Source organism: Sceloporus undulatus, chromosome 4, assembly GCF_019175285.1.
Source record: "Sceloporus undulatus isolate JIND9_A2432 ecotype Alabama chromosome 4, SceUnd_v1.1, whole genome shotgun sequence".
Lineage (NCBI taxonomy): Eukaryota > Metazoa > Chordata > Lepidosauria > Squamata > Phrynosomatidae > Sceloporus > Sceloporus undulatus.
Window position 1 is genome coordinate 61,889,666 of NC_056525.1, and position 14,896 is coordinate 61,904,561.

Genomic DNA, 14,896 nt, shown 5'->3' on the forward strand with positions numbered 1-14,896 from the left:
TACTTCCTAAGAAACTGCAACATAAAAATTTATTTCAGTGTAGTCAAAATTAATTAGGTGAAAGGGGTTCTGGGGAGGTGTACATGTACTGTGGTAAGCAAACCTAGGTAACAAACAAAACATTTCAGAACTGACAATGAAACACTCCAGGAATCCATAATAGAGGATAATCTGAGATAGGATCTTATCGCTTGGCATTTTTAATTGGCTCCAGTCTCCCAGGCTGCCAAATCACTGGCTGCCATTCAGCCCAAGTCCAAGCTATGCTCCATCAACACTTTTTAGAAGTCAGAAAATGGCACAGTGTGCTATAATCTTCACCTCCATCCCGCATCCCAGCTGCAGCCCAGGAGGCTGGAGCTGATTTAAAACGGCAAGCAATAAACTCCATAGTCTGCATGTCCTTGAACATTAGTATGTGAATACTAAATAATAGCTGTATCACCAGGTAGGGGACCTTTTTTAAAAAATGAACATGAGACAAGCACTTAGGGAAGGGTAACAATGCCACACTTAATTATGAACTCTAATTTTCTATTAGTTTCTCATTTTAATGTTATCCTAATATTTATTTATTTAATTCTGGAGGGTGAGAAGAAGAAAAAAGCAAACAACATGCAAGAGCACCGAAATGTTTCATACTGGTTTGTGTGTTGTTCGGATTTGATTTCTGCCCAGCCTCTACAAAGTAGAGATAATCCACTTTTGAAGGTGGAAATGGCAAGAATGCATTGTTGGCACAGATAGTGTATGACATGGAATGACCTGTATTGTTAGGCTCAGAAACACACTTGTGAGATGGAAAATCAAGTTGGCACTGCAGTGTAGTTATGACTTGGTTCTTAGGGTTGCTTTTCAGGGAGATGAAACACTGCTGATGTTGAGGATCTGGTTCCATTTAGGAGGTTGTCTGTAGGCAAAGACAGCCCCTTTTGCTGACTGAGGAATTATTTATTTTCTATGAAGAATTTACTATCGAACATCTGAATGGAGAATAACAAGAATAAGGGAAAGCATGGCAGTGAGGTACCATGAATCCAAAAGAGTATGAAGAGTTTAGGGTCCATAATATCAATAAGAGAGAGATTGCATATGACTAATGAATCCTTGGGCATTGCTACCTACAGTGACAGGCATTTTTAAAGGAATGTTATCTCAAATAGTATATTCTGCTGCAAAATTTGACAAATCCTTTATACCTACAGAGTTCATCACTTCTCTCTCTGTAGAGTAAAAAGATCCTTCATATCTAAACAACACAATAATTTTCAGTGCTTCAGCCTGAATTCCAAATTCTAGATTTCTTTCACTCCAACTTCATTGCTGCTTCCTGATGGGAAATGCAGGCAGCGTTAGCAGTAGTCTGTTAAAAACAACAACCAGGGTTCCACTAACTTGTTAAACAGAAAGAGTCTGAAAAAACTGCCAAGCCCTCTGCAAGGAGAGAGAGAGAGAGAGAGAGAGAGAGAGAGAGAGAGAGAGAGAGAAATCTCTAGTTATTTATAACGCCAAGCAGCTTTAAGGTCTCTTCACTCTAGTTTGCAAACTGGCTACAGCTTGGAGGTCACTCAAAAAAAAATCTCAGCAAACCCCATGGCCTTCCAGCACAATATTTGATCAGGCGTCTGGGCGGGCACCATCCTTGGCAAATTGAAACTTGCACACACATACTGTTTAATACATAGGAGGATCACACAGGCAAACACTGAAGCTCTGGAAAAAGGTGTCTCTTCTGAGTCTGGGTGAGTTGATTTCTGAATTGCCTATTTTGTAAAAAGATGTTTCAGCAGCCATTGGAATATCCATGCCGAAAGATTGTTGCTTCCTTGGTTTGCCCATGCCAAAGAGGATATGGGATAATGTAAGGTCTTGATATGTGAATATCACGGCATGGCATGGGTTATGTGAACCTGTTTGGGTTACTGCGGGAGGAAAATATTTTGACCTCATTAATAATGTCTTCTCCACAACCATAATTTTTGAAACTCTTGGCAACAGGAGAAGAGATGAGACACACACCTATTTTTGCCAGCCCTCTTTGCTCAGCCTCTTTCCGTTTCATGCCTAGGACACTGTGTACCTAAGTGCTTTGTTACTGTATCCTGATCTTCATCAGGTTTTTGACAACCAATTAACAGTTGAAAACTGGTGGGTTGTGAGAAGCATGTGAAGGCAAATATTGGGATACCAAGATTGCAGACCTAGCTAAGGGGTCAAGAATCTCAAAGGAGCTGAAGGAATAAAATATGTTCTTTTAAGGAGTTTGGTAAGACTTCTATAACCAGTATGCTTCAGAGTGAAGAAGGACATGTAGCAAGTGCAGAGCAGATGGTAAGGAATCTTCCATAAATATGGCCAAAGAGAGCTACCAGGCAACAAAATGTTTCAGGAACAGGGTGGTGGAACAGAACGTTAAAAATCAGCATAGACATTCAGAAGAGAAACTAGAGAGAGAGAGATACTCTCTACAAATGATGGTTCATGGAGATTTTTAAATTGCAAAATCTCTAAGCCAGTGCCTTTATTCAGCCAAGTAAAGTGCCACATTTGCATAGTGTGCAAATTTCTGAGTTCATCAAGTTAAGTGATAAACAAAGTGGGAGAGGGGAGAGGTGAAAATGTGGCTGATGATGAAGCCCTAGAGTCTTTCCACAGAATGTCAGAAAAGGCTATGGATCAGACTTTCAGTTTAGGCTCTACAAACAAAGTGCAGTGATCTTTTTCTGGTTTCAACCTAGGACTGTCTTGGTGGCCCTTAGGTTGAAAAACAAATAATAGTTGATCCTCCATTTATGAAACTGTCAAATCCAATTGTTGGCCAAATCTGTTTTCATCCACAGTAGAAACACAGATGTTCATTGGTACAGAAGTGGAGGGAAACTAGGCAGTTTTACGTTAACAGAACTGGAAATAATTTTGTGTTATATTCTAGGTGTTTTTTTAAGCCAACAGAAACTCAATTGGGCACTTTAACCTAGAAATTATGTAACATCTGGCCAGAATGGCCAGAAGAAAAGTTTTCAAATGCATATTAGGGAAATACTTCATTGTTTGCATATGCCTTCAAGTTGCCTGTCATTGTGACCTCATGAATTTCATAGGGTTTTCTTATGCAAGGAATACTCAAAGGTGGTTTTGCCAGTTCCTTCCTCTGAAATATAGCCCTACAGTACCTGTTATTCAATGGCAATTTCCCATCCAAGTACAGTACTATTCTAGCCAGGGCTTCTTAGCTTTCAAGGGGAAACAGGATTTGGTAACTACTAGGCTAACCAAAATGTCACAAGATCATATGCAAGCTTTCATGTTCTCCAGAACATGTCATCATGCTAAATCAATGGTTCTCAACCTTTGGTCCTCCAAGTATTTTGGGTATTTTGGACTTTGACCCCCAGAAGCCTCAGCCAACATGGACAATGCACAAAAATTCTGCGATTTGAATACAAAACATCTGGAAAGCCAAAGATTGAGAACCAGTAGGGTACATAGTTAAGTAAGAGCAGGGTGAGGTAAGATGCTGAAACCATGGAGTCTGCATTTAGTCACAGTCTTAAAATGGAATATGGGAGAAGGTGTGACTTGGACAAAACCCAATATAGCTGTTCAGCAACAGGATCTCTCAGTCAAAGAAAGGGATTTATACTACTTATAGATGAGATTTTATTCTTTGAACATACTTAAACTCCATCTGCTATGTAAAGTTCATGGTTTATTTAAATAAATAGTAAAAGTTATCAAAAATGGGGGGCCAGTCATTGTTTGCTTGTTTGTTTCATCCCAAAACATAGCACTTATCAGACATTTGAACACCTACTAATTGTGCCAGCATTTCAATTTAAGATGCAATTAAATTTATTATTTATTAAAAATATTTATTAATCACTCTTTGCCCAACATGGATCCCAGAGTGATGTGCAATAAAACATATGAAAACAAGGTTTAAAAGATTAAAATATATTTTTTAAAAAACCCAGAGCCCATATAGAAAAAATATAATGTTTGCCATCAGTTCAAAAAGGATGCCTTCCTGAATTCCTTGGAAATCAGTTCCACAGTCAAGCTACTGCCACACAGAAAAAGATCTATCCCATAAACTTATTAACCTAGCATCTTGAGGTGTTGGGATGAGACACCACATACTTTCTGCTGGACGAAGACACCATGGCTTGAATGTTAGCCCCCAAGAGTGCCACTTTATTTGATATGTACCCCAAGGATTTGATATATAGCCCAACCATTGCCATGGCAGTTGGATTCTCCACCCTTTCATCCTGCGCAGGCCAGAAGATATGAGAGGAAATGCCCATGCTGCTGTTATCAATGGCATAGTTATACCCCTAATGTCATTACGATGGCCTCAGCTGGGAAGTAGCCACTTCTTTCCTATTCCACATGCCTTCCCATCAAAAAAGGTGAGGGGTGTGTGAAGGGGTCTTGAGAATCTCAACTGTTATTTCCAAACACCATATTGTCCAACTACTCCAATTTGGCAGGGACAGTCCTGACTAATCCTATCATCTCACTCTTCCATCTGGTTTTAAAATGTACCAGTTTTACTCTCCTCCTCCCACTTTTCCTCTTTGTCCTCAGCTTCCAACAGAGTTCAAGTGGCAAAAGCAATTTGCATTCAACTCAGTGGGTAAGGGAAGGGAGAAGGAGGCAGAAACTTATATTTCCGTGTAGGCTCGGGCAAAAGCAAACTGCTGCAGCCAGTTCTAGTTTGTGTGTCTTTCCTCACTAATATCCCCACCACCACCATCTTGACTGTACTTTGTTGTTCCTTGGCCATGTGTGTCTTGGTTTTTATCTGTGAATTGTTGGAGGATATGAATCACTGATTCAAGATGAAACTTGGGATTCTGCTCTTCACTGGGAAAGGGTATGCAGCCTTGGGAAGGGAAGGGCCTGCTGACTAAATTGAGCTAGAATAGGCCCAGTGGGCAGTGGTGTAGCTTTTCTCATCTAGCCCAATGAAGAGTTCGAAAGAACATGAAAATTTGGTCATGGGTTATGGCTAACAAAAGTATCTTTGCTTTTAGCATTTTGATGTGGATAGGTGGCAGACATCCATTTCCCATGCAGGTGGAAGGATCTTGGATTTTCTAGGCACAGTGACACTGGAAGTGTACTTTTATCTTGTCAATTTGTTTAGTGTTGACTTAGTGTAACCAAATGTACCACTCAGGGCTCTTCCAAGCAGCCAATAGTTGCAGTAGTTGTCAGGCTATTCTTTTTTTCTCCTACAATGGATGTTCTCATCCTTGCATCCAGTCAAAGTTGTTTCTTAGGGTTTTGTTCTTTTTTCTTTTTGTTTGATGTGATCTTTGGGTGGAGTTTCTTACCTTTCCAGGGACTGTAACAAGGGAAGAAAGGTCTCTGTGGTGATGGTCATGCCTTCATTCATAATTTCACCTTTGGGGCTCTCCAGGACAACTGAAGGAACGAGTACAAAGGAGACAGGCATGAACATTAACCCTTGTCTGTATCCAAAAGTCAAGGGAGAGGGGACACTGTAGCTCTGAATTTAAACTATCACAGCTAGTCATGGGAATTCCTGGGAAATAGACCAGAACAAGAATTGCATCATTTGGATCTTTTAAAAAATCCTAACACATGCAGGTGCAACTCTCAAGGCTTTTCAGCAATCTGGATGTACACAAATCAAGAGACTAGAAAGAAAGAAAGTGGCATCTTTCACCAAAATGTAAAACCATCCTTTTTGGATGAGAACTCCCAGAATCTGAGTAAGGATTCTGGGAGCTGTAGTTCAAAAAAGTATTTTTTCCAGAGTCTACATTAAAGTAATCACATTGGGCTGAGTATTTTTCTTCTGAAAAACCTCTCTCAGCCCAGCCTGTAGGACTTCCATCTCTTTTTCTTGCAGCAGGAGTGCTGTGTCAAAGACCTATCACACTGGCTGAAGTGAGGACCACAGACACAGGAGGACTGTATCGTCTTTGTCTCCTGTGCCAGGATTTCACAGCAAAGCAACTATAAACACACATCTCCCTAACAGGCAGGCCACAAGAGTGTCTGCCAAAACAAGGAGCATTATGGACATGTGGAATTTGTAAAGTTCTGTAGAATATTCTTGGATTACGCAAAGTTAGCAGCTCCAGACACTGAACATTTTTTCCACCTAGGAACTAAGCACAATTTGAACATACATCTGAACTTTAAAGGCACTATCCAGGGTGCCAAATGTATTTTGGAGAGAAAATTGAGCATGATGGAAGGTGCCTTGAAAGTTCTAACAAAAAATCCAGAAGAGATGAGCAGCCACTAGCTACCATTACAGTAATTTCTTTTTTAAAAAAATATTTTCATTGCCAAGAATGCTCGTTCAGGTTACAAATGCTTTCTTCTACTTCACAACTGACAAATGGAAACATAAGTGACAAGTGGTGAAAGAGACATTTGAATGCATTAGTGTATGCAAGCTTTAAGATGTGCTGCATCATGTAAGGCATAACGTTTGATTCCACTGACTACAGGTATACCTGTATACCTTCACCCCTGTACTACAGGTATGGAGAGGCAGATGTCTCCAAGAGTATTGTTTTTTAACAGAAAATTTAGTCTCCTTGGGCTTTTCTACAAGATTAAAATGCTTCATAGTCTGATCAAATAGACTGCAATCCAGCCACATGCATTTTAAAGCAATTTGGGCTTTTTGTGTGGTGGGGGGTGGGGGCTCCATAAATGCAGCTGAAAAAAGATTCACTGTTTTAATGGAGTATCTGTGAGAATGCACATTATTAAATGTTTGACCTGCTGTCTTTCCCCTGACATGGATGTGCACTGCTGTGCACTTTTGGCAGTGGGAAGGCAAATAGATGTGAATGTGCACAGGAAAGTAAGTCAGTTAAGGGTTGATGCAAATGTGTGAAAATCCATAACAATTTGCATCATACACTTACATGTAGACTTGCCCTGAGAGTCCTGGTCCTGGTCCTGCTCTCAAACCATTACAGATAAAATGTGTGTAGAATATAGACTTTACTCCCCATTTGAACATTATTCACAAAGCAACTTCGATCTTTGCAAATATGTTACTTATTTCAAAAAGTCTTACTGTTGGTGTATGACACATTGCAAGCTGCTGGCTCCTGCCTTACTCTTGACTGACACTTCAAGTATTTGCTAATCAGACTGAATAATCAGTCGCAACAGCCACACAGAATGAATGCAATTACTATTGCTTCTCCTGGATGGCTTTCAGTGAGATTTTCAGGGCATCGTGGAGCACTCCTGGTATTCAAATCCTTGATCAAATATACTGTATTTAATTGAAAAAAATTGGGAACTACCTGTTGTTGTTATTGTTGTTGTTGTTGTGTGCCTTTGGGTCATTTCTGACTTATGGTGACCCTAAGGTGAGCCTATCATGGAGTTTTCTTGGCAGGATTTGTTCAGAGGATGTTTGCCATTGCCTTCCCCTGAGGCTGAGAGATGGCTTTCTACTCTTACCACTGTAACAGGTCATCAATACAGCCTTCCTACAGGTACTCCTGATGGAAAGAAGAGGGAGGTGATTATCAACTGGACAGTCTGTTTCAGTTTGGAAGTCAACCCAGTTTTATTTACCCAGGCTTTTTAATATGGGTTGTTGCTTCTGAGGTTGTTGGTTTCTGTATGAAAGATCCAGCATGGCGTAGTGATTTGAGTTTTGGACTAGGACTCTGGAGACCAGGGTTCGATGCCCAACTCGGCCATGAAACCCACTGGGTGACCTTGGGCAAGTCACATGCTCTAATCCTCACAGAATGGCAATGGCAATGGCAAATCTCTTCTGAAAAAATCTTGCCAAGAAAATTGAAAGATAGCTTCACATTATGGTCAATATAAGCTGGAAATGACTTGAAGGCACACAACAACAACAAATTTTTATTCTGCTTTTTAAAATGCCTTGTGACTGGCTAGTATTATCTATTATATGCCAGTGTTTCTACTTTGTGAGTAATTCACTGACTCAAAAAGTCCCCTTCATGTGATGGATCTATATCTACCAGTAATAACTAACTTAACACCCATTTACAGATCTGGTTACCATTATGTATAATGCATATTTACTGATAATCACTGTTACAGAGTGCTTAGGACACAAATTAAGTCACAGTCTTTTCTTCATTAAGTTGCTTTTGACCCTGCAGGAGTGGAAACACTATGGCTTCCATAACAGTTGACTTACCAAGTTCCCATTGGTTCACTGGATCTACTCTAGTTGGAACTAACAACTAAATTTAGGTCCTGAACTACAACTCTTAAAACCCCTCAGCCAATATAGGTAGAGCCCATACTGGCTGAGGGATTTGGGGAGGTGAAATCACAAAAAGTAACTTTTCCAGGCTCTGGTTCTGCAAGTGATTTATTCTGTAGCCTTTCATCTGTTGTCATACTTCCTTGGATTCCTTATGGAAACCTTTCTCCTTTCCTTAACAATGGTTTAGAAAACAATCTGCAGAATCAAACTCAGAATCAGAATGCAAGGGATAGTAAGACTGCATACTTGAAAGCTCTCTTGTAAGGTGGCGGACACTGGCATGTAATACGTTAGCACACTGAGAAGATTTCAGCCCAGCTTTCTCCTAAAATGCTGTTTTTTTAGGAGGTAAACTTCTGGAAGGGTGAGCACAGCATTTAGCATGCAGTCCTAACACACATATGCTTGCAGTCTGACATTAAAGTCTGGGAGATCTAGTTTCATGTTCCCCCTAAACCATGAAACTGGATGATGTTAGTCCCCCCTTTTTGACCTACCTATGTGGTAGTTGGATAAAATGGAAAAGAAGAGAAACATGTATACCACAGTGAGGTCACAGGAAGAAAGGGGGGAAATTAATGTACCAAATAAATAAGTATGCTTTGCCATGTAACCCTATTGACCACTTTAATGGTCCAGCAGAGAAATCCATGCAAATTATGCACACTTGACATATGTGCTTGCCCTCAAGCCCTTAAATGTATGTTTGCAATTACTGCTTATTTGTGTATTCTCAGTTAATCTTTTTGGTTGTTCTTTCCCCCTTCCTTGTTGTCCCCTTTATAGGTTGGTGCAAAGTTTGTGACACAATGCACTGGGTTCCTGTTCTTATTATAGCTGCTCTCTGTGGAGTGAGCTTGAGCCAGTATGATGACCAGTATGATGACATCTTCTGGCTGCAACAGTATTTACGCAGCCAGTCTTCATCTTACAGCTACTCACCATATTACGAAGATGAGATTCCCCCATACTCTTCCTACTCCTACGCACCAGCTGAATCCTCTGTCGGGGAGCCTGTTCCTGAACCACCTGTATCTAGGGAATGCCCCCAGGAATGCGAATGCCCACCCAACTTTTCTTCTGCCTTGTACTGTGACACTCGCAACCTCAGATATCTTCCTTTTGTGCCATCCCGGATGAAATATGCTTACTTCCAAAACAACCAAATTATGGCTATTCAAGAGGGAGCCTTTGACAATGCTACCAGCCTGGAGTGGCTTGCCTTACATGGCAACCAAATTACCAGTGAAAAGATGGGAAAGAGGGTCTTTGCTAAGCTCAAGAATCTAGAGAGGTTGTACCTTGACCATAACAACCTGACCAAGATGCCTACCCCTTTACCACGGTCCCTGCGAGAACTTCACCTGGCATATAATCAAATCTCCAAGGTTCCATCCAATGCCCTTGAAGGCTTAGAGAATCTCACTGCCCTGTATCTCAGCCATAACCAGATCCATGAAATTGGCTCAAACCTCAAGGGGTTAAAGTCTCTGATTCTTGCAGACCTAAGCTATAACCAACTCAGAAGAGTCCCTGATGGCCTTCCAAGCTCCTTGGAACAGCTCTATCTAGAGCATAACCACATACACACTATCCCTGATGACTACTTCAAGGTTTCTCCAAAATTGCTCTATGTACGAATGTCTCACAACAGCCTTTCAAGTGATGGGCTCTCCCCCAATGCCTTTAATGCCAGCAGCCTCCTGGAATTGGATCTCTCTTACAACAGGCTTCAGAAGATACCACGCGTCAGTACAAGCCTTGAGAATCTCTACCTCCAAGGGAACCAAATAAATGGTGAGCAACAGCATGCTGGTTGATAAGCTTTTATGGGGTGACATTGAAACTTAATGGCAAAAAAAGGTCTTCCCACAATACACTTCCCAGAGAGGCAATTTATCCTTTTTTGCCCAGAACAGGGAGAGTCCTGGGAGTCTGGAGGGACCAGGAACTATAAAAACAACCTTTGGGAATTGCATGCACCCCCAGGACCACATTTCCCCACCCCTACGCTAGCTATTGGGGAAGTAACTTGTTACTAGTCATGACTACACAACAAATAAATAATTTGTTTTTAGTAACGAAGGTAAAGTTACACTCTCTAACCTAAGTAGGGACAGCTTAACTCCTTGTTCAGTATAAGTATTAAAACTGAGTAACTTTATAGTTATATTCATAGACCAGAGATACACTAATGATATTCGGCATTTGATTTACCTTCCTGCTACATGCAGGAAGTTTTGTTGCTAGAAGAGGAGAGAGGATGCAAAATGGTGGATTTTGGATGCTCTCAAAATTTGCTGCCCATGCTTACACCTGAATAAATCACTCCCTTTTACTTCTGAACTGATGTGCATAAACTGGAATTTTATACTGTGCTGCTTTCCATAGCTACTTTACCATGTAAAGTGTAAAGAGGCTGTTTTGAGAATACATTGTTGGTGTCCATTTTAAGTGCAAATATTTACTTTTGAATGAAATAAACTAAGTTGCAAAAATCAGTTTTGTTTTTTTTAAAAAAAGAAATAATCCAATGCCATGCACTATACTCAGCTGCAAACTCTGAGAAACTGGCTCTGCTCAAGCAGAACAACAATGCAACTCAAAACCAGCATTTTGCGTCATTTTTCAAGTTTTAAAGATATTTCTGTGCCACTTGCTTATTAATCCTGGTGGTGGTGGTGGTAGTGGTGTACATTGCTATTTTTCATGTTGTTTTGTGTGTGTTTTGTACCACATGCTTGCAACACAGAGGCTTGCAACGCTCCGTTTTTAAAAAAAAACACCAACTAAAATCCTATGGTTACTTTGGAAAATGGACTAATAAACAGGTACTTTCTAAGTCTGTAGCTATAACACCAAGTAATTGATAGGGTATATAATTGTAATTAATTACATTTTTAAAGTAATACACAATTGTTTAAGCATGAAAAGAAATGGAAGAATTAACATCAGGACAGTGAGTTTTGTTCCCCTCTGTCTTTACATTCCTATGTCAGTGATGGCGAACCTTTTTGGGTCTGCGTGCCACGGGTGGAGCTTTTGCTGTCCAGAGGCAGGGCTGCATGCTGGGGGTGGGACGTCCACCCTCTGGGGTGAGACTTCTGCCTTCCAGAGGCAGAGCTTCAGGATGGGACTCCTCCCCCCGCCCTTTCCCCTGTCTTCAGCTATCTCTGACAGACAGCTAGAAAGGTGTGAGGGGTGATGGGTGCACACCAGTTGCTCTTCCTGCTCTTGAATGTTCCTTACCTCCCAGCTGTCCCTGGGGAGGCAGCTGGGGGTCAGAAAGGGCCCATAGGGAGGAGGAGGATTGTGCACGTGCATGTTCCTCCTCCCCCCAGACCATTCCTGGCCCTCAGCTGTCCTTGGGGACAAGAAAGGAAAGTGGAATGGAGTGGGCATATGCCCAGTCCTCCTCCTCCCAGACCTTTCCCTGCCCTCTGGGAGGAAAAACTGGTGTGTGCCAATCACTCCTCCTCTCCCCTGCCCATTTCACAGCCTTCAGCTGTCTTGGAGAAGCAGATGAAGGCCGGGAGAAGGCTAGGAGGAGGAGCAAGACGCATACACCTGTGACTCCTCTCCAGCACCATTTTCTGGCTTCCAGCTGTCTCAGAGAAACAGCTGGAGATTGGGAAGTGGAGGGGAGGAGGAAGTGCCTGTTCCTCTTTCTCCCTGCCCCGTGCCAGGTAAAATGGTGTCACGTTCCACTTGTGGTATGCATGTCATAGGTTTGTCATAATTGTCCTAGGTCAACTATGGAAGGATCTTCCTCTTTTCCAAGCTCACATGCTCTAGCAGAGTGGGATGGGGAAGAAGAAGGAGGGAAGGGGTAGGCAAAAAGAGTACGCCAAAAGGAGTCTGGGGAAGCAGCACTTTTGCCTTGAAAGAGTCATCCTGGTTCTCCCACTTCATCAACCAAAGCTGCTGTCACACAGCAGAATTAATGCAATTTGATGCTGCCATGGCACAGTGCTATGGAATAATCAGGTTTGTAGTTGGTTGTGGCACCAGAGGTTTGTGAGAGAGAAGGCTAAATAAACACTAAAAATACAAAACCCAGGATTCTATACCATTGAGCTATGGCTATTAAAGCTGTGTCAAACTGCATTAATTCTGTAGTGTAGATGCAGCCCAATTCAATTCTAACCAGTGGCTCAGAGAGGCTTGTTCCTGAGTAGTGCTCTGGCAAGGAAGCTAAGGGATGACTGTGGCTGTAAAGAAACAGATAAAAGGGAGAGAAAGACCAATTGTGAAGAAGGGGGTGGTGGGTATGCTACTTTTTACAGGGAAGTGACTTTAAGGATGGGGTGCAGTGTGAGAATGTGCACACACTTGGAAATGCTACTTTTTTGATAATAAACCTCAGAATCCTGCAGCCAACTGTGTTGCCAGTAGCCATGCTAACTGGAGAATTCCAGGAGTTGTAACCAAGAAACTTTGTAAGGACATAATAGAATTGGGAGTATAGAAGGATGCTCATCAAAACTTCATCTCTTCCAGCTGAGGCCAAGAAGTCCCCAAAAGCTGCCTTGTTCTTCCCACTGCTTCCTCACACATGGCCTCAATTTTTCTCAGTGTTTTCTGTCTTAGTATTTCCCTCTATATGTTGCATAATATGCTTGGAGCAAAAACATCTAATGTCTCCATTGCCGAATAGCACTTTTGTTTTAGGTGAGGCTCATTTCTACTTCTTAATACTTAGCAATAATATTATTGTGTGATCTAGTGCCAGCCATCATGTTTCAAGGAAAAACAAGTGGCTGAGCAAGAAGGGGAACCACATAGCAAGTGAAACTTTGGACTTTTATCACATGGGGGAAAATGGGGGAGGGGAGTAGGAGTTTAAACTAACATTATCCCATGAAAATTGTGTGAGTGCGGTCAAGATTTTCACAAACATGTTGTTATTGCCTAAGTCCAGCACGTGTACCACAGGGGCATTACAGAGCTCCCAAGAAGGGTGCTCTACCGCCACCTCCATTTCCACCGCCAGGAAGCCTCAGCCTCCAAACGGGGAGGCTTCCCGGCAGCGGAAAAAGAAGCCGCAAAAAGTGGCTTCCTTTCGCGCCGCACTTGCAACGCACGAGTGTGCAAATGGCGCACTCGTGACATCACAAGGCAAGGGCGACGTGCGGACACTAAGCGTCCAGCACATAAAAATGGCAGTGCCCATGTGTATAGGGCGCCACCATTTTTACGCCCTCGTCACGTGCTAGGGGTGAGGCCGGTATGGACGCTAGGTCCTCGGCCAACCTCTAGTATGTGATGAGGGCGGCGCAAAGGCCCAAGTAGAACGGGCCACAGTTTTTAGGTCCCCAGGCTTCAGGTGAAAGAGAGGCCTTTTTGTCAATCAGAAAGTTTTTAAAGGTTTCTTCTAATCTAAAACAGCCCAGGGGCATAATTTCTCCCTATGCCTCCTAAAAATCAGGAGGGCATTTTGAGTAAAACAAAATCAAAACAACAACAACAGAAGAAACACATTTCTATTTAAAAATGTTGTCACTGTTGTTTTAAAGTTCAGGTGTGGCTAATGTAGTGGTGAGGTATGCAGCTAGGTTTGCCCATCAGGACAGTCTTAATCCTGGAGATTTCAGGGCCAAAGCCAAAGATCCAGGGAATGTCCTGTGTTATGTGACAGGGCCCTAATGATGCCATTAAGCATGGTACATGAAGCATCAACCACATTACACAAAACATGCCGTTCAAATAAACAGCACAATAAAGGAGAATACACACACACTTATTTTTCAAGACAGTGTTCTTACTCTAAAATTCTTCCCCCGCCTTGAGTACTAGAGAAGTGAATTTAGGGGTTGTTCTCACTTACGATTTACAACGATTTAAAATACACTGGTTGGGTTAAATCCGATTCAAAATAACACAGGTGTTATCCTGCGTTCCAAATCGCTTTTTTTTCTTCGTTCTCATGTACCAACTGAATCGCTGTAAATGATCCGCTTTCGTTCCTATTCAAGAATGAATCGGTGTATATATAACCCGGTTTTAGCTTTATTTCATTTGCACTCGCCTTTTTCAGCTGTCAATCAAAGCGACGTCATCATGACGTCACATCAATTTGGAATAACATACACCGATGTAGCCTGTACCTGCGTTCCCACCACCTGGCCGTTTTTAATTAGTTATAAATTTTGCGGGTTTTTTTTAAAAAGAGCCAATCAGGAGGCGCTTATTCGTCCTCTTCTGTGTCTCCCCATATTAACTGCCATAACTCAGTGCTAGGGAATCCTGGGAATGGTAGTTTATTATGGCACCAGCACACTCTGGCAGAGGAGGATAAATGTCTCACAAACACAACAAACACAACCATCCCATAGTTCCTCTGGAAAGAGCCTCGGTTCCGCAAATTCGCTTTGGCCGCCCCATGGGGAGAGAATCTTTGGGGAAGATTGCTCCCAGGGCTTTCTTGGGAGCCATCCCATAGTTCCTCTGGAAAGAGCCTATGGGAAAGTGTGTGTGTTTGACAAATCAGATCAAGGAGGAGAAGGCAGTGGGTTTAAGTGGGTAGAGACTCTGGATCCAAAGCCCAGGGTTGGAAAATCAGATCAAGGAGGAGAAGGCAGTGGGTTTAAGTGGGTAGAGACTCTGGATCCAAAGCCCAGGGTTGGAAAATGG

General features: G+C 42.1%; 1 protein-coding gene across 1 annotated transcript in view; it reads left to right on the forward strand.

Annotated features, from left to right (window-relative positions):
• Positions 1-1,600: 1,600 nt before the first annotated feature.
• The window catches only part of FMOD (fibromodulin), a 21,571-nt gene continuing 8,275 nt past the window's right edge, over positions 1,601-14,896 (forward strand). The window contains exons 1-2 of the mRNA XM_042465782.1: positions 1,601-1,742; positions 9,050-10,060. Of these exons, the coding sequence (XP_042321716.1) occupies positions 9,073-10,060 (988 nt within the window). The 5' untranslated portion in view covers positions 1,601-1,742; positions 9,050-9,072. The remainder of the gene's footprint in view (positions 1,743-9,049; positions 10,061-14,896) is intronic.